The sequence below is a fragment of the Lycium ferocissimum genome, chromosome 4 (assembly GCF_029784015.1).
Source record: "Lycium ferocissimum isolate CSIRO_LF1 chromosome 4, AGI_CSIRO_Lferr_CH_V1, whole genome shotgun sequence".
NCBI lineage: Eukaryota > Viridiplantae > Streptophyta > Magnoliopsida > Solanales > Solanaceae > Lycium > Lycium ferocissimum.
This window is the reverse complement of record NC_081345.1, coordinates 24,401,776-24,424,447: the sequence shown is the minus strand read 5'-3', so window position 1 is coordinate 24,424,447 and position 22,672 is coordinate 24,401,776. Positions and strand designations below refer to the sequence as shown.

At 34.2% G+C, this 22,672-nt stretch overlaps 3 protein-coding genes across 7 annotated transcripts in view; 1 reads left to right on the top strand and 2 right to left on the bottom strand.

Annotated features, from left to right (window-relative positions):
* The first annotated feature begins 1,987 nt into the window (after nt 1-1,987).
* On the top strand, nt 1,988-4,516 carry LOC132051896 (large ribosomal subunit protein eL15-like). The gene is made up of 4 exons (XM_059443154.1): nt 1,988-2,035; nt 2,722-2,888; nt 3,767-3,964; nt 4,085-4,516. The coding sequence occupies exons 1-4, from the start codon at nt 2,032-2,034 to the stop codon at nt 4,328-4,330; spliced, it is 615 nt and encodes a 204-aa protein (XP_059299137.1). The 5' UTR covers nt 1,988-2,031; the 3' UTR covers nt 4,331-4,516.
* A 6,189-nt stretch (nt 4,517-10,705) lies between these two features.
* Nucleotides 10,706-18,910, bottom strand: LOC132051895 (histone-lysine N-methyltransferase ASHR1). The gene is made up of 14 exons (XM_059443153.1): nt 18,714-18,910; nt 18,450-18,586; nt 17,917-18,051; nt 16,093-16,147; nt 15,858-15,976; nt 15,477-15,565; nt 15,324-15,405; nt 14,463-14,567; nt 14,294-14,384; nt 14,089-14,208; nt 13,653-13,759; nt 13,407-13,476; nt 12,548-12,611; nt 10,706-11,323 (listed from the first exon to the last, which is right to left on the bottom strand). Exons 1-14 carry the CDS (start codon nt 18,811-18,813, stop codon nt 11,152-11,154), a joined length of 1,446 nt encoding a protein of 481 aa, XP_059299136.1. The 5' UTR covers nt 18,814-18,910; the 3' UTR covers nt 10,706-11,151.
* Nucleotides 18,911-21,928: 3,018 nt separating this feature from the next.
* LOC132051893 (sister chromatid cohesion protein PDS5 homolog B) overlaps nt 21,929-22,672 on the bottom strand; it is a 30,850-nt gene continuing 30,106 nt past the window's right edge. For all 5 annotated transcript variants that reach the window (XR_009413909.1, XM_059443149.1, XM_059443150.1 and 2 more), the window contains one exon: nt 21,929-22,444. Coding sequence is in view for 4 of the 5 variants with exons in the window: in XM_059443149.1 (XP_059299132.1) it covers nt 22,329-22,444 (116 nt within the window). In the remaining variant the exon portion in view is untranslated. The remainder of the gene's footprint in view (nt 22,445-22,672) is intronic.

The window sequence follows — 22,672 nt, the reverse complement described above, 5'->3', positions numbered from 1 at the left end:
TGAGAGTGGGACCGGGTTTTATGTGAGTTGTGGAATCACTTAGATTTAATTTGAGCCGTTAGATCTATATTTTCCAATGGTTGGATTTTGAGGGAAATTTTGTAGCGCCCGTAGTTTTATTTCTTTGGGCAGTTTCCCATTTTGACGGAATGATTTGGTCGTCGCAGCATCAAGTTTTCGTGCTTTATTTTTGTACGTGCCGCTACAATAGTAGAGTACGATGTAAAATATTTTTGTTTTCTAATTTTGGACCTTCCTCTAATCCTCACGATTTGTACTTGTAACGATTATTACATTCGTTGTGTATGTGATATATATTCTTATTTCTTTTTTTCTCACATAAATAAATAGTGTTAGTTATATGATTCATAAAATAAAATTTCTCACTTAAAAGATACTTTCGCAGATTGTCACGTTGCTAATTCACATTTGTTAGTGGGCAAGGAAATATCTCTCTTAGATATAGTTCTCACTTTATTTCATCGACAATTCTCGAACTTTTTTGCACTTCTTTTTAACTTGAGAATTAGCTTCTAAAGCCCTTAGACTTAGGGGTCGTTTGGCTGGGAAACAAGTTATCTCAGGATTACTTATTCCGAGATTAGTTATTCACCCTCTCACAGCCCATAGGGATAAAATAACACTATAATCTCGAGATTAGTTATATCGTGATTTTATCTCAACCAAATGTGGGATAAACTCATTTCAAATTTAATCCCGAAATTATTTATCCCTATACCAAACGAACCCTTATAGTTTCTTTTATGAAACCTATGACGTTGGTGGAGCCGGATTGTTGTATTGCATCAAAACCACATGAAAATCTACGAAGAAAACCTGCGTTCAAGTTAGTAGTTGCAAGTGTTGTGAGTTATTTCTAGTTGCTCAATCAAATCAAAATAGTACGTATTACAGTTGTTAAGTTTGTGTTCCATTATGGTATCAGATATATAAATGAGTATTGAATTGCTCTTAAAATATTGAGGCTTTATCTATGGTATCAGATATATAAATGTGTATTGAATTGCTCTTAAAATATTGAGGCTTTATCTGCATTGATATGAACATGCATTTGTCGAGCGAACAAGCACAATGTGCTTAATTTTGCCCTCTAATTATAAGCAAGACATGAGCTGGGCTCTTCCAAAACGTAATTTCAGACTACGAGTATGAATTTGAATTTCATTAAAATTAAAGTATAATACAAGACATAGAGGTCTGAAAATGAGGTTTTGACAGAGACAGCTTCAAACTTGTATTTCGGAAATTTAAAATTTCAAACTTGCAATTTTTAATTTTCCTTTCGCGAGTCTGAATTTGATTTTGAAGCGATTAAGTTTTAAAAATAAATTGTAAGCTCAATAGTTCTTTAAATAGGGGTCCTCAAAATGACTGTTTGATGCACTTCACTCTCAGGTTACGGTAATTTGCACAAATAGTCGCTTTTATAATCTTGTGTCTAGAAATAATTGACCATCAACTTTCAAATGTCCATTTTCAATTTCAACTTCAAAATAGCCCCTTTTTTCAACTTCAATCAAATCATGTCCAAATGCCAATTCAAGTTTGAAATATGGATTTGGTCTGAAGTTTAAAATTCAAATCAAACATTAAAATTACAGGTTAATTGTGAAAAAGTCACAAACTTTTAAGTCCAAATCCACTCAAGTTCCACGTCGCACGATGTAAACAACACATGATTTTATCCATAAAATTCATTAATAATCACTTTTTCACCTCCGTAACTGAAAAATTACCATTATCCTGGAGATTCAAATTTTACGAGTGCAACTCTAGTGCGTTGTACTGAAAAGTGAAAAAGTACTGGAGTTTTACTTGTCAAATTTGAAACTCCAAAATAATGGCTATATTTTAAAAGAAGAATCAAAAGTGGCTATTCCTACAAATTTCACTCTATTTTGGTCTATGACCCGAATGGCCTAGCCCAAGAGATTATAAGAACCCCACCTCTCACAAAAACCCTAATCCAAACTTCACTGTTAATAGTTGAGAGTTTTGCCGCACTACAATATGGGTATGTCAATCAATTTTAATTCACTTATCTCTGCATTCTTCTTCTTGTTTGAGTTGATTATTGACCACTTTATCTTCTATTAATGTGATATGATCGTTTTCCACTTATCTCTAGATTTTTGATAATATGTCATTTTGCTTTAATACTATGGTTACTGTGGTATAGTTCCTATGTTTTTTTTTTTTTTTTTTTTTTTTAAAGAAGTTTGAGAAGTTTCATTTTAATAACATGTCTTATTCCTGTGAAAATCTTCTATGGTAATATTGATACACAATTGAAAAAAAAAGAAGAAAACTAAGCAGCAAAAAGATAACAATGTAATACATAAAACTAAATAACTACCTCTTAACTAAAGCAGCTGCACTAATGTACTACTCCCCAAGCATTCTGTACAACCCCGATAGGTGTTCTATTTCTATATGCATCAAATATACTAAAATGAATTTTCTAGACTCTATTATGGAGTTGAGAATTTTCTTTTTCTGTGAGAAAATGATATCTGCTTTAGGTGATAGTTCATCAGGTTAGCTGTTTTCATTTCGTTGTTTAAATAAGAATGATGCAATAGATGGGAATTTAGTGTTTGAAATTCAATTGTTAGTTTGCTACTCCTGGTATGACCATGCTAATACAGAAATCTGTCCAATGATTGTGGTTTGTTACTTTGTTTTCGGGTGGATATATAGGTGCCTACACTTATGTGTCAGAGCTATGGAGGAAGAAACAGTCGGATGTGATGAGGTTCTTACAGAGAGTGAGGTGCTGGGAGTACCGCCAGCTCCCATCCATAGTGCGTGTCACTAGGCCTACTCGTCCTGACAAGGCACGTCGATTGGGCTACAAAGCCAAGCAGGTAATTTTTCTTTTCATTATGATATTTGGAATATTTGTCTGTGACGAGCTTAAATGGAGACACATGCCGACCCTTGCTTGGGTTTGAGGTATAGTAGTTGTTTGATATTTGACAATGTTACTCTCAGGTTTCAGTCATGTTCATATTGCAAATTTTATCAATACTTGTCCATATGATGCATTAAGTTTTCTGAAACCACAATTGCTAAACAGTTTGTTGTTGGATGCACCAAGGTGAAAATGAAGTTGGTCTGGTAAAACCTGATTGAGTCTTAAATTAAAATCATGTTTTTGATCCAATTCTGTTGAATTTGATGCTATTACAGTTCAAAATATTCGATTCAATGTTTGATTAAGTAACATTGGTTTAGCCAGCTGCTGCCTCTTCTTATTAGCCCTGTAAGTAATACTAGTGTGGCATAGCGTCTGTAATTTCTGAAAAAGGGTTGCTGCTATGAGAGTGTATTGTCTCATTATCATCTATATGAAATTTATGAATCCATGGATTGAGAGGAGTTGCAAATATTTTCTTTTCCTTGTGCTTCATGCGATACAAATTAGCTGAGAATATGTTTAGTCATATTAGTACATTTACCTAGTCTTATTAGTACATTTTCCTTACGGCATTCGCCTTTCTTAGGAGTCTTTTAGATGTATCAAAGATTTTATACCTCTATAAAATATAAAGAACTTCTGGTACTTATTTTATTTTTATTTTCTTGTAACATTGACCTGAGATTAGCTTAAATGGAGCGCTGTGATTAGTGAGATTTGTAGTGCATGCAATTGCTTTATGACTTCTCTGAATTCCATAGTAGTACAGTTGGTGACTCTGTTTCCTACTTTTGGAGTTATAACCATGTAGCATATTATTTGCAGGGCTATGTGGTTTACCGTGTTCGTGTGAAGCGTGGTGGAAGGAAGAGGCCTGTATCCAAGGGTATTGTGTATGGTAAGCCTACCAACCAGGGAGTTACCCAGTTGAAGTTTCAGCGTAGTAAGCGCTCTGTTGCTGAGGAGCGTGCTGGTAGGAAATTGGGTGGTCTTAAGGTCCTCAATTCTTACTGGATTAATGAGGTATATCTGTCTGTGCATAGTCTCTGGACTCATTTCATAGAAAGCAACTTCTTGACTTGCAGACCAATATACAATGAAAGTAATCCTCAATAATGTGCATATTGATCTTGTGGATTGCAGGATTCAACATATAAATACTTTGAAGTGATCCTGATTGATTCAGCCCATGCTGCTATAAGGAATGACCCAAGAATCAACTGGATATGCAACCCAGTGCACAAGCACAGAGAGCTTCGTGGACTGACTTCAGCTGGGAAGAAATACAGGGGTCTCCGAGGAAGAGGACACTTGCACCACAAGGCAAGGCCTTCAAGAAGGGCAACCTGGAAGAGGAACCAGACTTTGTCTCTACGCCGTTATCGTTGATCTGCTTAGAATTTCTCGACAGTTTCTTATTACATCTTTCACGGTTGTAGACCTTTCATCCCTCTTTTGGAGGTATCAAGTTCTGCAGAGACTTTTTAGAACAGCTCAATTTGAGTTTTTGTTGGATAATATCATGATAGATTATTATGTTATAATGTTATATTTATTTGGTCATTTTGGATTCTACCAGATGTATTCCATTTTCTTTTATATGGTCATTTCAGATGCTGCTAGATGTAGTTCATTTTCTTTTTATCCATACGTTATACCTGGGTTATTAAATTTCAAGCAAAGGTGCAAATATACCTCTCAACTTTGCGATTTAGAGGAGTATATAGAGTAGGTATACTCCTGTTAAAAATGGTGTATATATACACTTGCTGTTACAAAATGGTACAAATATATCTCTGTCCTTATACAAATGGTACAAATATACCCTTTCCGCTAACGGGGTTTAAAAAAAAAAATAATTTAGTTTATTTTTTAATTTAAAAAAATGTCGTGTGGCTTTAAAATAGAAAAGTCTAGCCATTTTTTTTTTTTTGGAAAATATATTTTTCTAACGCCACATGGTAATTTTTTTCTGGTGGATCGGATTTGCTTCGTTTAAAATAATCTCTGTGGCTTTAAAAAAAAAAAAAAAGTTTAGCCATTTTTTTAAACGAACCAGACTCGACTCCCAAGGAAAAAAATGATCATGTGACTTTGGAAAAATATGTTACTAAAAAAAATGGGTAGACTTTCTTTTAAAGTCACGTGGTATTTTTTTAATTAAAAAATAAACTAAATGATTTTTTTTTTAAAAAAAAACCGCTAGCAAAAAAGATATATTTACATCATTTTATAACGGCAAGAGTATACTTACACCACTTTTATAAAGGTAAATCGCAAAATGAGAGGTACACTTACACCTTTTCCCTTAAACCTTTTCTAATTTTAGAAGTTTGTTATAAAATAATAAAGCAAGCAAGAAGAATATTGTGGAGAAAGAGAGAAGAGGGGAGAGTTCTTATTTCTCTTGTTCGGGATTCTTTTACAATAGAGAAGAACCTCTATATTTATAGGGAAAAAGTGACTTGATCCCAAAGTCACTAACCCTAATATTTCTCTTAGAGATAGACATCCATAATAATAAATAATATTTATAACACTCCCCCTTGGATGTCTATTTGATAGATAATGTGCCTCGTTAAAACCTTACTAGAAAAAACCCAGTGGAAAAAAATCTAGTGAAGGAAAAAGAGTACACATTTCTAATAATACGCTATTTGGTTGCCTCATTAAAAACCTTACCAGGAAAACCCAATTGGGACAAAACCTTGGCTAAGGGAAAAAGAGTACAACGCGTATTAACTCCCCCTAATGGGTACATCACTCCAAAACTTGAATCTTCGCATTCCAATCTTGTGCACCATCTTCTTGAAAGTTGTAGTTTGTAGAGACTTGGTGAATAAATCGGTCATATTATCGCTCGAACAAATCTCTTGCACGTTGATATCACCATTCTTCTAGAGCTTGTGTGTGAAGAACAACTTTTGTGAAATAAGCTTTATCCCTTTATGAATCCACTCTCTAGTTGGGCTATGTATGTTGCTACATCTTCAGTCTTTGGATAGAGTTGCATCAACATATAATATTGTTGATAATACTGTAAGTGCATTTCTGAATTGCTTTATAAATAAATGTTATCTTTATACGATTTAACTGTCATATAGAATAACATCGTATGACTGTAATCCCTCAAAGTCATAGCAAAATATATAAATGCATCAATTGCATAAAGATATGGTACTTCAGGACCAAAAAATCTTGCAAGTTTCTCATTTCAACTTCTTTCAGCAGATAATCTATTTCTTTTCAAAACTCTTCAAGAGTTTCAATAATTCTCAAGTCATCAACTTGCACTAACAATATGACAGATTTTGATTTCCACAAAAACGTAGGGATAAATAGACCCTTAATCATTAAACATTCATTAAGGTGATTAAATCACATTCACCTTGCTTGATTTAATTCATAATAACGAACAAAACTTCTAGAACTTGTATATGCTTCAGGCATTCAAAATTCTTCAGAATTTTCATATAATTTTGTCAAGTAATTCATATAGGATATGACAACATCTATTTCTATTTAAATATGTGACATCTTACGGTGTCCTGACAAAGCAGTCCAATAAACTTTACGCTTACCAAGGTGCGTCATTTCACTTGATAATAATTTCTACGTTAGCATGCTTTAATAGACGTAGAATTTAGATCCTCACAATCTTTTACAATATTGCGCTATATTGTACCAAAGATATCGTCGACGATATATCATTTGTATCGGTTCGCAATGTGACATAACTTATTGAGATCTCATCACTTCCATTATTTTTAGGTACCTAACCTCTCATGAGGTTTCATGAAGTGTTATGTCGCAGGCTCTTCAAGAGCACATTGCCTCCTTATAATGATCATTAATCATTTGCTCCTCTTTCTTTTCAATGATTATTGCGTTTGGAACCGATTGGTCTACCACGCTTCATGCATGCTTTAGACTCTGTCCTTCAGGGCATGAATTTAATAGGAGCATTTTGCGGTGAAGTTAGAAATTAATTTTAGGTCGCAAATGCTTCTAGCATTTGAGTAGAATTATCTTTTGAATGAGGATCATACTAATGATATATAATTTATCACATATTCCTCACCGTTATTCTCTCCCCTTATGTTAGAAAAACTAACATACACCCCATTTTCTTTGGGGAATCCATCTTTATGCATCATGGTAGATTAATTAATCGTATACCACATGTAAAAAACTCGTTAGATGAAAATATCTGGTTCCTAACCCTGAACCAATTGTGAGGGGAAAATTTATCATAATTTAGCACATGAAGCATTGTTCTCATAAGCAATGGTTTAGCTTTTTATCGGAGGCATTCAATGCCAAACCAACTTGGATATAAACTAGCATTCACAAGATGAATTATCTTGATTACATAATCCGAAAATTACGCTCTCAACTCAATCATTTTTGAGCAAGTAACTTTGCATATGTCAAACCGCAAAGTTGACAATAAACGCACATGTGACTGCCTTATCGACGCATCTATTTAAGACATCACATAACAAGAACGGGCCCATATTCACCTTTTCTATATTTTCAGAATTTGGGAAATTCAATCCCAACATTAGCCAGTATAATCCACTTATCATGAGAACAAGCAACAAAGATAAATTCTTAAAGAATCTTCTGGTTCTTCAATATATGTCGAATATTCAATCTGCACATCATATTTGAATCGGGTGGCCAAATTGCTCATGCCAACTGATAAAATTATCTATATTAGTAAACTTCAGGTTTACCATGCCATGTGCTATTTGTTTTAGTAAACTTCTGGTTTACTATGACATGATTTTTTTTTATTTTTATTTTTTTGTACGAGTAAACTTCTGGTTTACCGTAACATGTGATTTCATCATGGTCATACTGTAGTATATGTTGGAAAATAAGGCGTGTAAACTTTCACATAGATATTTATTACCCACCATGATTTTGTAGATATTTGATCATCCCATCATTAATAGCTACAATATGATAGTCATTTACTTTAGTAAACTTCGGGTTTACTACTTGTATTTCGATCATAACAACTTTGGAGATAGGATGAATGCCATAATAATAAATAAACTCTTCAGAGCTTTCAATTTATTTTTCATAATCAAATATTTTGGACACTACTGGTGTCATGATTCTTGTATATAAACAATTAGGTTCTTCTGGACCTTGATTATTACTTTTGTACTACCAAATATTGCTTAGACACTGCAGGTGTCTAGAAAGAGAATTTGATTAGATATTTATGATGTCATGAAAGAAAACGGTAAGCAAGTGGACATTTAGAAATAATAAATTCATAATTGAATTTTAATCTGAACTTAGTTTGAGAGTTATCCATATCTTCAAATGAAATGACGTACGCAAAGTAAAATAAATACACATTAAATATTAGTACTATTAGAAAGTACAAAGTAAAAACTAAGTAATATAACAAACCAATGGTTATATTCTGATAAGAACCAATACAGACATGTGATATCAAATCGACTAATGAATATAGTACAGTTTACACGCACACATGCAAAACATTCTTTGGCTGTGGATGTACACCATAAACACATAGTGATAGCCATAAAATAAAAATGCACAGAGACTATAAAACTTATAAAGAAATGGTTTAAGATATATCTCACACCTTTCCTCCCATAATTTCATAATGGTCTAATTAACAAAGTGATGGACACTTCCACGTCATATACTTAAAGTTTCAAGTCCTTGTTTTCATTAAATAGAATTACATCCATCTTGATAAATTTTCATCAATATGATAAAAAATAATGACTAATTAATAAATTCTACTAGGATACAATAATTCACTTTTCTAATTTTAAAAGATTTGCATACATGTAGTACTTTTTAAAGAGAATCCTTTTATGATGTATCGAAGACAATATAATACTATTAATTTCATGAAATTGGGTAGTGACCCATATCTCCTTATACCATAAAACATAGAAATTATTATGGTTCTTATTAATGTATCTAGTGCCTATGTGGTTTAGGCTCAATCCAAAACAACAGTACGTACTACTCGTGGTTTACACGTACCTTAATATTCAACAAACAAATATTAGCTGTGCACTTGGTTTTGACATATTATTAAGAATATGCACTACATGACATATTGGTGTACTTCCTCGATGGAAAAATATATAAATTGTTATTTCCTTCAGGAAAATTAAAAACATACAGTAGAAAACATTCAACGAGATCTGCCATCTTTTGCCTTAAAATAAAATTGACCAAGATGTTTCTACGTGCAACAATCACTTTATACCACAAAATAACATTTATATTATTTTATCTCTTCGGGAGGTGTTGTGGTATTTCTTCATTCACTTCAGGGAATGAACCTGGTCACTTAGGCTTCAAATTATCTCTCATGTATCTTACAACTTCTTTCTTACAACTTTCTTCAGAGAAAATTTCAAAGTTTTACTTCTTAAGGAGCAATGCAAAGTTTAACCACTCGAGAGTAAAGTTAGAAGTTCTACCAACTTCGGGGGTAAATTTAAGAGTTCACTACTACAGGAGCAAATTTCAAAGTCTTACTACTTCGGGAGTAAACTTCAGATTTACTACTCCAAGTGTAAATTTTAGAGTCTTACTACTTCGGGAGTAAACTTCAGATTTACTACGAGTAAGGAAATTCAGAATATTTCTTCTCAATTATTCTACCTCTTCCGAGGTGAGTCGTGATATCTTCACAACCAAGTACATGTTCGTATTTATAGGCTTTACAATATTGTCACATTCACTTCAAAGAATGAATCGTATTTGTAAGTTGTTTCACTCACTTCGTGGGAATGGAACCAAATCACATGGACTTGCCTCAACCACATCAAAATTACAGTAACTTACAATTTCTTCTTATGATGTTGCTACTTCAGGAGCAAATCGAGGCATACATATATTATAAGCCTGTAAAATTATTATCACTTCTAGTCTTCAAGTGATTAACTAAGACATGAAATATGTTACCACTTACCACTTCTGGTGGCGGTACATGAACTCTGCCGAAGTTCAAGCCAATGTGGCGTTAGTATCATAATATACACATATTGCTCTTCAGGAGCAATTTTATTTCACACATTAAAATCTGCAATAGTCATAGGAAATATATTTTTTTTCTACATATTTATTGCAATACAGACATTTAAAAGCACACGGATGCAATAGTCCAACAAATGCTTGTATATGCTCTTAAAAATCAAATGGTAATACATGTATGTTCAATACGATAAATTTATACTGTGGAAAAACTAGATATGCATAAGTAATGCTTATTCATAGATCCCAATGATATGAAAACATAATAGTCCAATGGATCCAAATTGATTAAAATAAAACAGTCCGTACCTTTTCAAAGGCAAGGTGAATACTCACAGTGGCTAATGGTGCGTTTGTTCAACGTCCAATTTCTTAGACCGATGATAACTATAGGTTATCTTTCTCCAAATCTCAAGATTTCTTTAAAGTAAGTGCTCAAGGTAGAGTCTCGTGCTGATAACGTGTTATAAAATAATAAAGCAAGCAAGAAGAATATTGTGGAGAAAGAGAGAAGAGGGGAGAGTTCTTATTTCTCTTGTTCGGGATTCTTTTACAATAGAGAAGAACCTCTATATTTATAGGGAAAAAGTGACTTGATCCCAAAGTCACTAACCCTAATATTTCTCTTAGAGATAGACATCCATAATAATAAATAATATTTATAACAGTTTTGCATTTGTTTTGATCATATAGTTCTACTAATAAATTTAATCCCAAAGCTATGAAAGAACACAATTATTCAAAAGATCAAGAAATTACTATACGAAGAGAATTTATCCTGCAATATTATGCAGGCCCAATGTAGAACTCAGAATGTAACCAACAATACACAATTTTTGCTATTTACACCTTCCTACGAAACATGCCTTGCGCCCCCTTGTATCAATACTCAAGTGTATCTTATAATAGAAGAAACTGCCAGATAGCCTATGTTCTCTCACAATAGTAATCCAACTCCCAACAAAGCAGACAATAGGAAAGGGAGATCTCGCAAGAAATTCGTTGTAATAATCAGGAAAGAAGGTCCGCCCTTGGTTGAACAGGTATAACAGAATTTTGTATATGTCGTCTACGAGATTTTCTGCATCGGGCCGCCCTTTGTTACACAGGTATAGCAGAATTTTGTGTATGTCGCCTACAAGAATTTGTGCATCTGTGGATGCAGTTCAATAATCATCTGCTTCCTTGGATGAAATCTTGTAAGAGAGCTCCGCACGAGCTTCTTCTAACTTCACAAAAAGCTCCTTCATGAAAGTAGTGTTTGTCCCATGAGTAATCCGTAATATCTCTGCTGCCTTGGCTAGTGACCTGTACGCTTCCTCAGTCTCTCCAAGCCACCTGTAATTACATATCAGCACCACAGGAAGATCATTAACGAAATCACCACTTCTTGACCTTTTTTCATTTCTCAAAGAAAGCTGGTACTGATCTCCGGATAACGAAATCTTTGAAGTCTAATGAACTAAATAATTTTGTAGCTTCAAGTAATTAGTATACAAAGACAAATGTTTAACACATACCAAAAAGGAAAAAGAAACAAAAATCAAATGTTTAAAAATCTCTAAGCAGTTCTAGACCCTTATACAATGGAATCCTGCGATAATGGTATGGCTATGATGTAGCGGGTATTGGTGAAAGAACATTAAAATATATATATGGAAGAATTGAGATACAGCCAATAATTGTATATATTTAAATAAAAGTATATATGTAAAGTTTTTGAACTAAAACTAATAAAATTTAGTTCTTTATAAACACCTAATATTTTATTCATAAGATATCTCGTGTAATAGTAAAGCATTCTCATACTTCATATAACTATAAATATATGATATAAACCCAACACACAACCAAATACCCAAATATACCTATTCATTTTTCCCCGTTATTTTCATTACACTTTCGTATGCATACGTTGTAGGACTAGTATATTTTGCATGGATATTTCGTGTAAGCTACCAAGCCAGTGTCCTGGATTGTGTGGTACAACAGTCTGCTTGTCCTAGACCCTGTTGAACCTCAGATAAACTAATTTCTTAGGTATTTAATACTTTCATTTTGAGGCTCTTCAATCAGTACATACATTTCCGTAAAGATTTCATATATATTTTACTTCATAATTTGAGTGATTATTAAATTTATTTCCAAGTTGTTTCTTTTCCTGGTAATCCTTTATTTACTTAAACATATGTGCTATTTACTGGAGTATTTAATTATCATATCCTCATTTCTCAGAAATTATTATGTCTCTAAGCGATGAAGATGTTTTCTTCCATGCAACATAAGTGCGAAAAATAGAAATTACTAATACCACAGTCGAAGCAACTATATGCCACCGTGAGCACATATTTCAAACCATACTCTAACTTCCTGGGCCTCTATATGGTCACAATTTCACCAGAGATTGGCATGTGCAGGACACGTGTGCAATATTGCAACAGGGTATACTAGATATAAACATATCTGTCCGACAATCAAAATAAATGAAACATGAAATTAAAAAAAGATGACTGGCCAAGCAGAAACACAACACAATAGATTGAAAAAACCAAAAGGTCTAACCATTCAAGTTTTCCACTAGTGTAATATTGCAGTCCGAGCAAAGGATGACATTCTGGATAAACTCCTGTCAAAAGAAGAAATATGACAATATGGAGAAAGCAAGTACATCTAATAACTGTATCTGTTCAGAAAGCTGAGCAAAACTATTGGAGAATGGAAATTAGTGCAGGATAAGTTCAGAAAAAGTCATACTTCTTTATATGATGTGTACGAAGCATAAGAATGTTTATTGGTTTTACAAAGCAAAGCAACTCAAATCCATACAATTCCCAAATCAAATGGTCCTTCAAAAGGAACGCCAATAAACTACAGGTAACACATTCATGTAAAAATAACAGAAATGCAACTAAATTAGATTTAACATCGCAGAGAGAAAACAGCAGGGTCCGGGGCGCATGAGCTATAACGCATGGTCATAAGGATTTATTATGCGGAGACGTACAACTGGAACCAATAAGGGATATAGCTTAAGCATGTACAAAAAACCTGCTCTCTCCTTTCAAATTTAGGTTCCTTCGTTCATTCGTGATTATTATGATAAGTTTCAAAATTCTTATCATGTATAAACTCGTGTCCAAAAGCAGAGATAATTAACTTATAGAATTAATATAAAACTAGATCTCATAGTACTTTCTTATAGTAAAACAATGAAGAAGTATTGAAGAATATAGAGTCCAGGAAAATGAACCGAACTTCAAGACAACTCAAATAGGAAGTGGGTAGGTTAATTTGGGACAGGAAAAGTGGTTTTTTAGTCTTGAACCTGGCATACTATTATATTATGCTAGATCAAGAAAGAGTATTGAAATGGTGACTGCTGAATAGAAATATCTTGAACCTTTAGGTAGTGCCAACTTACTCTGATAAACTGGGATAGTGAATCTGCAGTACTTCAGTGCCTCCTTCCAATCTTGCAGCTCCATCAATATCTAAATGAATAAACATCCATTCATCATTTAAAAAACATATCAACTAGAAAAGGCTGGAATAAGAATGATGTCAGAATCTTCATAAGGAAAGCAAAAAGAAGTTTCCTTGACGGAATCAACATTCAACATGGCTGGAGAATATTCTTCTGATAGACACTGCATTAAGGTAATCAAACCTTTAAAAGATTCTCCCGCGTGCGCATCAGATTGATCGAGAATTGATGGTACAGCTTCAGTTGAAGTTTCTCAATCATCTTATACATTACACTAGCATCTTTCTTGTCTGTGTTCTGTCAAAGAGTTCTCTTTTCCAAACAAAAAGGAAATACATATAATCTAAATACTGTTTAAATTTAATTAATGGAACATTTCGCTTCCTCATTCCCCACCAACTCAGGTGGACCGATCAAAAGTGCGTCCTCTTATGGCATAAGATAGCCCTTGCTGACTTAGAGGGGAGATTCTTAGCTCAAGACATTGTTAGAAGTAGTATTAACATCATGATTATTCCAAATTACTTTAACATCTATAGCAGGTTTTTTTTTTTTTTTTTTTTTTTTTTGATAAGGTAAATCTATAGCAGATATTCTTAGTGCTAACTTCAAAGGATACGTCCATATGAAAGTGAAAACGAAGCTTTCTCCGACAGTGATTGGATTTCATTAACGATATTCTTTATTTCTTCCTTGTCCCTAAAGAGTCCACACAATTGACATGTGAATCCTTTATTACCTGCAAAAACACAAGAAAAGGAGAAGTCATTGGTAGACCAGATCAATCTTGCAGATAAGACGAGGTTGAGACAGGGATCATATACCAGAGTCACGAAGCAGGAAACCACTGCATCTCTTGTCCTTGCATCTATAACCCTCAAGAACTGCACTTTCTTGGATATCATCATTTTGGCCCTTATAATGAGTAGTTTAATAAGTTTGTGATCAGAAATCTTATTATTGAGGACTAATTAGACTAGGCAATGAACATACCAACTTGACGCAGCGAATGCAATTGCAGGAGAAAAGGTACTGTTCTTTAAGAGCCTTTTGTCGAGTTGCAGTGCTTCCAGCCATTTCTATATAACTTATCGATACCTTTTGAGAGCCAATCAAGTAAATCAGAAAGTTAGTGATTGCTAGATGTCGATAACTTTACTTGTTTTTTTAATTTACTGCTTAAAAATCAGTAAATAACATCCCAAATGTACTCATTATCATCCATCAACTTATTGTGCATCCAAGAGTGAACACACCCAAGCACGCACAGGCTGAGAAGAAGCAGGTTGTAGAGAGATATCTCCTAACATAATGTCAAATTTAACAACATTCTACAGTAATCTGAAACAGAGACCTCCAAATTAGCAAATTTGAGTCAATTTCCAATATTAATCAGTGGAAACCTTTTGCTTTGACATACAAGATCAACAGAACCATTGGAAGCACAGCAACCACATATCCCCATTCACTGATGTGCACCACTTTTTCTACAGTCTCTTTCTGAACTCCATACAGATGTTTAAATGCTCAGAAGAGCAAACAAGAATCCCAAAGTAATTAACTTCTAGAAGGAAATTCAACAGTGAGCGATAAAGATCTCAATGATTGATGATCATGTAAATCATCATGACTACATGCATATCATTATCACTTATCCTTCTTACCTAAATTCGTCAACATAAATCCCTGCTCGAAATTGGAGTTAGTGGTCAAACGAAAGCATTTTCAGATATCAACCTCTGCTTGGTTGATTTGCATCTTATTCATAGTTTTCAGAATGATAATATAATTTTCAATTAATGAAAATTTAAACTAATCGAGATTGACCAAATAATTTGGAAAACAATGTATTACCTCAGTACCTTTGGGTATATGCTGCATCGCTCGAACAACAGCCATTCGTCCCTCAAATATTAGAACCGAATTCGGCAAACAACTATAACACGAAAATGCCATTTAGAGAAATGCATATGCTAGCTGACAGAAATTTATTACAATAATAATTACCTGTGGTTGATTATAGAAACCACCGGATAAAGGCCTGTCCCCAGGGGTTTCAGTTCAGCATCACAAATTGTATGTGCATTACATGAAAACTACACATCCTCAGAAAAGACAATAGAGAAACACCAGGTTAGAGAATGAATTTTATAAGAGAAAGGATTATATGCTTCCAGACAAGTGAATAAGGGAAGACTTCAGCCACGCCGTCCTCTAGTTTTCATGAAATAACAGTGAGTTACACGAATGAGTTAAACATTTGGAGGCAATAGAGCCGAAACAGGCCTATGCAACATGGATACAGTCGCACAGTTTTTGTTTCCAGGACGAGGAAGGTTGTATAGTTTTTAGACACATCTAAGCGAAAATATGATCCACCATCCATACCCTAGAAAAGTTTTCTGCAATCTCCTTTACATTGATCTCGGGCCATTGAAGAATAAGATTGACAAGGTTTGCCATCTGAGCATACAAAACTAGTTGCTTCTCATCAATATCAGTCATATCTAGGCAAACAAACTTGTTGAGAACAACACAAAGTCAAAGATGTAGCAAGTATAGACCTTAATACAGCATTTAAAATTATATCAGAAAATCATAAGTATAAGCTACACAAGGATACGAGACACCAAGGATTCCACCAGATTGCAATTGTCCATGACTGTAATTGGAATAACCTGGCAGTGAAAGAGTAGTTATGAGCTTCATGGAAAACCCATATATACTATCAATAGCAAGAATATTTTACATGACAAGGTTGAAAGTCGAGAATGACAACTCCAACAAGGGTAAGAAGATAAATCAAAATTGATTAGGAGAAGACAAGAAGTAATTACGTGAAACTCTGACATCTGATAAACAGAAGAAAAAGAAAGAAGCAAACAATGTCTGACACGATTAAACCTGCTCGCACATATATTGCAGCTACTTTGGAACCTTAACTACCTTTATATAGCAAATATTGATGTTTCCATGGTTCTGAAGCAATTATTTGAGTTTTCTAGCCATCAATTGTTCCAAACAATTTGATGATGGAAGTTTAGGCACTTCAATGCACATATAAAGATCTTACACTTAGTCGGAAACTAAGTATTGGACGGTAAAATATAAGAGATGACATAAACTAATTCTCCTTGCATAATTTTCTTTAGTTCTCCCTCCTAAAAGAGAGATATTAGCAGACCGAGGAGCAATATATTCTTCCGACTTCAATTTTCTTTTGTTAAACCAAACCAGGAAATGGGTAACTTAGTCAACCTCCATTCCCTTCCTTCCCGTTTCCAAGCAAAGGGTTACTGTCAATCTTTTCACTTTCTAAATGTTAAGGATGTCCGATTTCCCCTTTTCTTTCATGTACTCCCTCTGTTCCAATTTACGTGTCATGCTTTCTTTTTTAGTCTGTCCCAAAAAAGAATGTCATACTTCCTTATTTAGAAATAATTTAGCTTTAAACTTCTCACTTTACCCTTGAAAAAGCTGATTTCTAGCCACACACAAGTATGTGGCTTGTCTTAGATCAAGTTTCAAAAGTCTTTCTTTCATTCTTTCTTAAACTCCGCTCCTAGTCAAACACCACCACATAAATTGGGACGGAGAGAGTAGACATCTCCTCAGCAATTCACTCTTATGGTCAATGAAAACATAATCATTGTTGAGTAGCCTTCAGATTTTCAGCAGATGGGCTAAAGAAGTGTTCTGTTTGAATCTGATCCTTTGCCTCATCACTGTATCCATAAAGAATGTATCAGATCCATTGGCAGACCACATTTGGTTGTAAGAAACTAAAACCACTCCACCTATGAACCCAAATTCAAACAGTATACATGAGGAATAAAAGTATAGCTGGTTATCTTGGTATAATTGCTCAAATCAGAGACGCGTCTGAGCTGGCACAGACTTTCATAAAGAATTGAAAGGATCCAAGGAATTAGATAGCCCTTCCAGTTGACTTATTGCATTTCATATCATCCAGAAAGCCCTTCAACTCCACCCCCTTTACAAGATAAAGGACCAAATAATTCCATAAAGCAAAGACCTAATTTTGACTTACAAATACAGCTCAGAAGAGGAAACAAATATGTGTAAACATCACATCTAGTGATAGCAATATTATGCATGTTACATATGCTCCAATTTCTTGAAATATCTACAGCTCTCCAACTTGCTACACTAATACGTAATCAAGGGAGCTCACTCTTAGACTGCTCAGTAAGGGTGTAAAATACACCCCCCCCCCCCCCAACCCCAAACCTCTTTCATGTCTTTCTCACTGCTTATACTCTAATGCATTTAGTCACCCAAATGAATCAGATTTTGAAGAACAAACATGACACTGATACCAAATTCAAGTACCATATTAAACTCTAAAATTAAGTCAAATTCGCATCAGACTAGCAAACATTCACCAAGCTAAATTGTAAACACAAGAAAGTAGATGGACCTTCACCTTCTCATGTTGCAGTTTCCTCCGCAGATAAAGCTTAACCATCAATCTTATACTGGGCGTAATGGACTTTATCCTTTCCTTGTCAACCTTCGACAAGACCTTGCATTCAACCCTATGCAACTTCCAATCTGACTTCTGCAGTTAGCTTCGCTATAATTATAAATTACCCAAAAGGAAATTAAAAAAGACAAATACTCCTTCCGTTTCAATTTGTTTGTCTAGTTTTGACTTGGCACGGAGTTTAAGAAAGTAAAGAAGGCTTTTGAATCTTGTGGTCTTAAACTAAAGATAGGTAGAATGTATCAAAATGCCCTTTAATCTTGTGGTCTTAAACCTGCCATGTGGAAAATTGGAACTAAAGAGTAGCCAAAAAAGAGAAGACACTCTTTTTGAAACGGACTAAAAAGAAAAGTAAGACAAACAAATTGAAACTCCTTAGTTCTTGATAAGCATTTATGTATGCAGGAACCAAATACTTCAAGAAATATCTAAACATCAGTATTCAGTTAAATTTGTTGAAGTAGAATGTGTACCTGGCATGTGTTGCCACAGTAATAAACAAGATGGCATGCAGAACATTTCTTAAGGTTAGTTGAAGTGAAACACCATTCACATTTTGCTGATTTATTGGGAACTGAAACATATGGCTCTTCCGATATAATCACTTCCCCTGTTATCCAAAAATCCCATCTAAGTAAACCTTAGATGTGTTCCTAATTTTTAGCAAACAAAAAAATTGCAAAATGACATTAATTTATTGGAGAAACAATGTATGCTACTCTAATTTCATTTAAGACCTGGAGAGAAATCCCGAGTGGTAAAAAGGCAACGACCCTTTTGGGGCAGAGAAGACACGGTTAGCCCTTTATTACTCAACGCTTCCTCTAATTTCTCCATCAACCGCTAAATTTTCTGCAGAGTTGAGACTTGAGAGCTTTAGAATGTTTACAGTGGAAGTATATGTCCAAGTTTTACCCTCTAAATTTTTACCATAATTTAAACCCAAAATGGGTCACATACGCTTTAAAAGAAAATTATGTTTACTTTTTGATAAAATTAGGGCCATTTGTCCATGAAAATTATACACTTTTTTCCGAAATATTTTTCAACTTTTTTCACCTTATGGTATTTAGCCATAAAAATTTCAAATACAACTTAAAGTTGTATTTAAAATTTGAAAAATAACCAAAACTTATTTTTTACTTTCAATATATTCAAACAACCAAATATTCTTTGCAAAAACTATAACCAAACACAACTCCAACTCCAAAATACCAAAGAAAGTGAAAAATATTTGGTTTTCATGGCCAAATGCCTACTTATTCTTAGCATTTAATTTTCGATTGGGTTTAATTTAACTAATTTTAAATTGAGAGAAATAATATTCACATAGGCGTCAATCGTCATAGGGCAATTCGCAGAATTGCCCTTCGTTTGGGGTGGTCTTTAAATTTTGCCCCTCATATTTGAAATCTTTAAATTTTGCCCTTCGCATAAACTCATAGGTTCCAGGTTCGAACCCACGCGCAGTCAAAATTTTAAAAAAAAAATCGCAAGGCAAGTTTAAATTTCGCTATGCCCCCCGAGATACACTTGTGAAGGAATTACCAAAGTTATGCGGACCGCATACTTATGCCTTATGGGCGACTTGGCATAAGTATGCCGGTCCGATAACTTTGATAATTCATTCAAAAGTTTATCCGGATCCGTATAAAAGTTTGCCCATTAAAAGTATGCCCCACCGCATAACTTTGTGAAGGAATTACCAAAGTTATGCCGGACCGCATACTTATGCCTTATGGGCGACTTGGCATAAAAGTATGCCGGTCCGCATAACTTTGATAATTCCTTCACAAAGTTATGCCGGTCCCATAAAAGTTTGCCCATTAAAAGTATGCCCCCACCGATAACTTTGTGAAGGAATTATCAAAGTTATGCGGATCCGCATACTTATGCTAAGTCTTGCCGACAAGGTACGAGATGTCGGTCCAAAGATAAAATGTGTAATTCCTTAACAAAAGTATGCGGTCCGCATACACGCGACCCAAACCTTGTCTTGCGATTTTTTTTTTTTAATTTATGCTTCGAGCGGGGGTTCGAACTCGAACCTCATTATTTCGGCGCAAAGCTCAAAGTTGAATGCGAAGGGCAAAAATTAAAGACCAAAGAATATGAGGGGCATAATTTAAAGACCACAAATATGAGGGGCAAAATTTAAAGACCACCGCAAAAGAAGGGCACTCCGCGCAAAAAAATGATCGTCATATAGGAAACCTTCCCATTAGAGTTCAAGTTTACCCTCTAAATTATTTACTATAATTTCAAATTAGTACAAAAACAGTAAAGTTGCTCAATTTCAAATAGCAGACAAACTTGGCATAGGTATAAGCATACAGATATTAGCTTCAATGAATGATTGGATTAAAATGTACATTTTTGTCTAATTGAAGTAGAAACTAGGGCTGGGCATAAATACCGAAAAACGAAAAATCGGATCGAACCAAACTGAACTTCAAGAAACCGAAGCCGAAAGAACCGAACTGAACTAGTTTGGTTCGGTGTTTGGTGTTCACCTTCAAAAAATCGAAACTGAAATAGCCGAACCGAACTTTGATGAAACCGAACTGAAGAACCGAAATTTATAAATTACCCAAAAAAATTAAAATAGTCCAGACCCATTAAGTTTAAGTACCAAAAAAAACCCAATTGTAATAAGCTCTCTTTTGCTTTTATATCCCTAATTTTTCACTTCAGTTGAGAAAATCAAATATCCTTAACAAAGAAAGGTGACTAGGATGTGTCTTTAGGATTAATATATGTCCTTTATGTTTTTTCTTAATTATTCTTACTGTATGTATATAACACCTAACAATCCTATATTATGGTTATGGTTTTCTGTTCTTGTGTATCCTATTTGTTTGATTTTGATTTTAATTTGCTAGTTTTATGTTTTGTTGCTTTTGAGAATATGAATTAGTGTAAATGAAATTGCTTCTAATATCATATCAGAAAAAACCGAATTGAAAAAATCGAAACCGAACCGAACCAAACTTCAAAAAACCGAAACCGAAAGAACCGAACTAGTTTGGTTCGGTGTTCGGTGTCCACCTTCAAAAAATCGAAACCGAAATAGCCAAACCGAAGTTTTGATAAAACCGAACCGAAGAATCGAACGCCCACCCCTAGTAGAAACCATAAAAATAAAGCAATCTTTTTCACATCCCTCAAGAAAACATTAATTCTTAGAATTTTTTTCAGTTATTCTCATTAAACTGCACTTAATTAATAAAACTCTTGCTTATTTGTTACCTTAAGTAAATAAGGACTAATTTGAAAATATAAAATTAATTACTTCTTGATTATGTAAGTGGACATTCATTTTAAATCAAAAAAAAGTTAAGTGGACTTTTATTTTAAACCAACAAAAAGAAAAAAGAAACGAAGTAGACACTTTTTGAACCGGAGGGAGTAGGAGTAAAAACAATCTAATACCGGGTGCATCCTTCGAGTTTGAAATTCAGATCAAGGTGAGATTTTCCGAGTGTGTAATCTCCGTTGAAGATGATCATGCTTTTTAATTGGTTTTTACCACCTACAATTCAAGTGATTGACAAGGCCTCCAAGAAAACAGGTCATCCAAGTTGGTATACTTTTTTAAGTAACCTCTTAATTTCTCTACTATTTCCCTTTTTCCTCATCATAGGTGCTTCTAATCAACTTATATTTTCTCAGTCACAACGGCTGATAGTGCATAAGTTGTCCCCGTTAAAATGCAAGGTCGGGGAAGGAGGGGGGCGCACTGGTGCAATACATGACATGAGTTCTAAGTTGTCATTCCAAATAAACATAAAACATTTTTGAACTGTCTCATTAGTACTAATCCAAACTATTTTGAATCCAAAATTGAGATATGATTTGCATGTGCAGAATCAACTCAATCAATCAACTATGTTTCATCCAAACAAATCTAGAGACAACTCTGATCCATTCCAATCTATCAGGACGCAATTCATTCCAATTTTGTGAAATAAACAAACGTATTCCCTTCAATAGGGTTTCTATCTTTTCATGAACTAGTGAAAAGTAGTTCAATCAAGATCACAGATCTACAGACTACAATAACATTTAGTCTTCTCGAAATCTTTTTAATGACATACATTGATATAGCTTTTGGTAAATATATACTGTAATAGTTGGGTTCAGAGAGTTTCCTCACTTGTATGAAAATCCATCAACAGCGACATATTCACTATTTACAGAAACCATACAGGGGTCGTAGTTTCACCATCTAAACATTAGGTTAATAAAAGCATCTCATTTAACTATTCACAACAGCCAATCGTTAACTCCTGCCCAAAGACTCAGCTATTTGCTAGAGGATTGCTGAAAATTTTGACGTAATCAGTCAAACATTATGCTCCTTCTCTGAGATGGAGAATGCCCAAAATAAAATTACTCAACAAGCTAGCCTTTCGTTTATCTCTGTAAAATATATTCAAACTCTTCGACTTCGAGTTCTTCGGGCAATCTGTAGTGCAACCAAAAGACAACTTTAGCCAACAGATAAACTGAAAAAGCTATTAGCTTGTCTAAAAACTTCCTAGATTAAACAGAATAATTTATTAGCCACAATGCCTGAACTGTAATTTATTAGAATAAGAACGTTCTAGCATGCCTTCTGCAAGCCATCTCTCCGTACCTCTGTCAACTATTTGAGAAAGGACCTAGCTCTAAAGCTACTTTTTTTTTTTTCCTG

Coding starts and splice junctions, on each gene's coding strand:
- LOC132051896 (XM_059443154.1), top strand. Junction 2,889..3,766: donor TGGGCTACAAAGCCAAGCAG/GTAATTTTTCTT, acceptor TATTATTTGCAG/GGCTATGTGGTTTACCGTGT. Junction 3,965..4,084: donor ATTCTTACTGGATTAATGAG/GTATATCTGTCT, acceptor TGTGGATTGCAG/GATTCAACATATAAATACTT.
- LOC132051895 (XM_059443153.1), bottom strand. CDS start 18,813: ATGGAGAAATTAGAGGAAGCGTTGAGTAATAAAGGGCTAACCGTGTCT. Junction 18,587..18,713: donor CACTCGGGATTTCTCTCCAG/GTCTTAAATGAA, acceptor TTTGGATAACAG/GGGAAGTGATTATATCGGAA. Junction 12,612..13,406: donor CACTATCCCAGTTTATCAGA/GTAAGTTGGCAC, acceptor TTCTTTTGACAG/GAGTTTATCCAGAATGTCAT.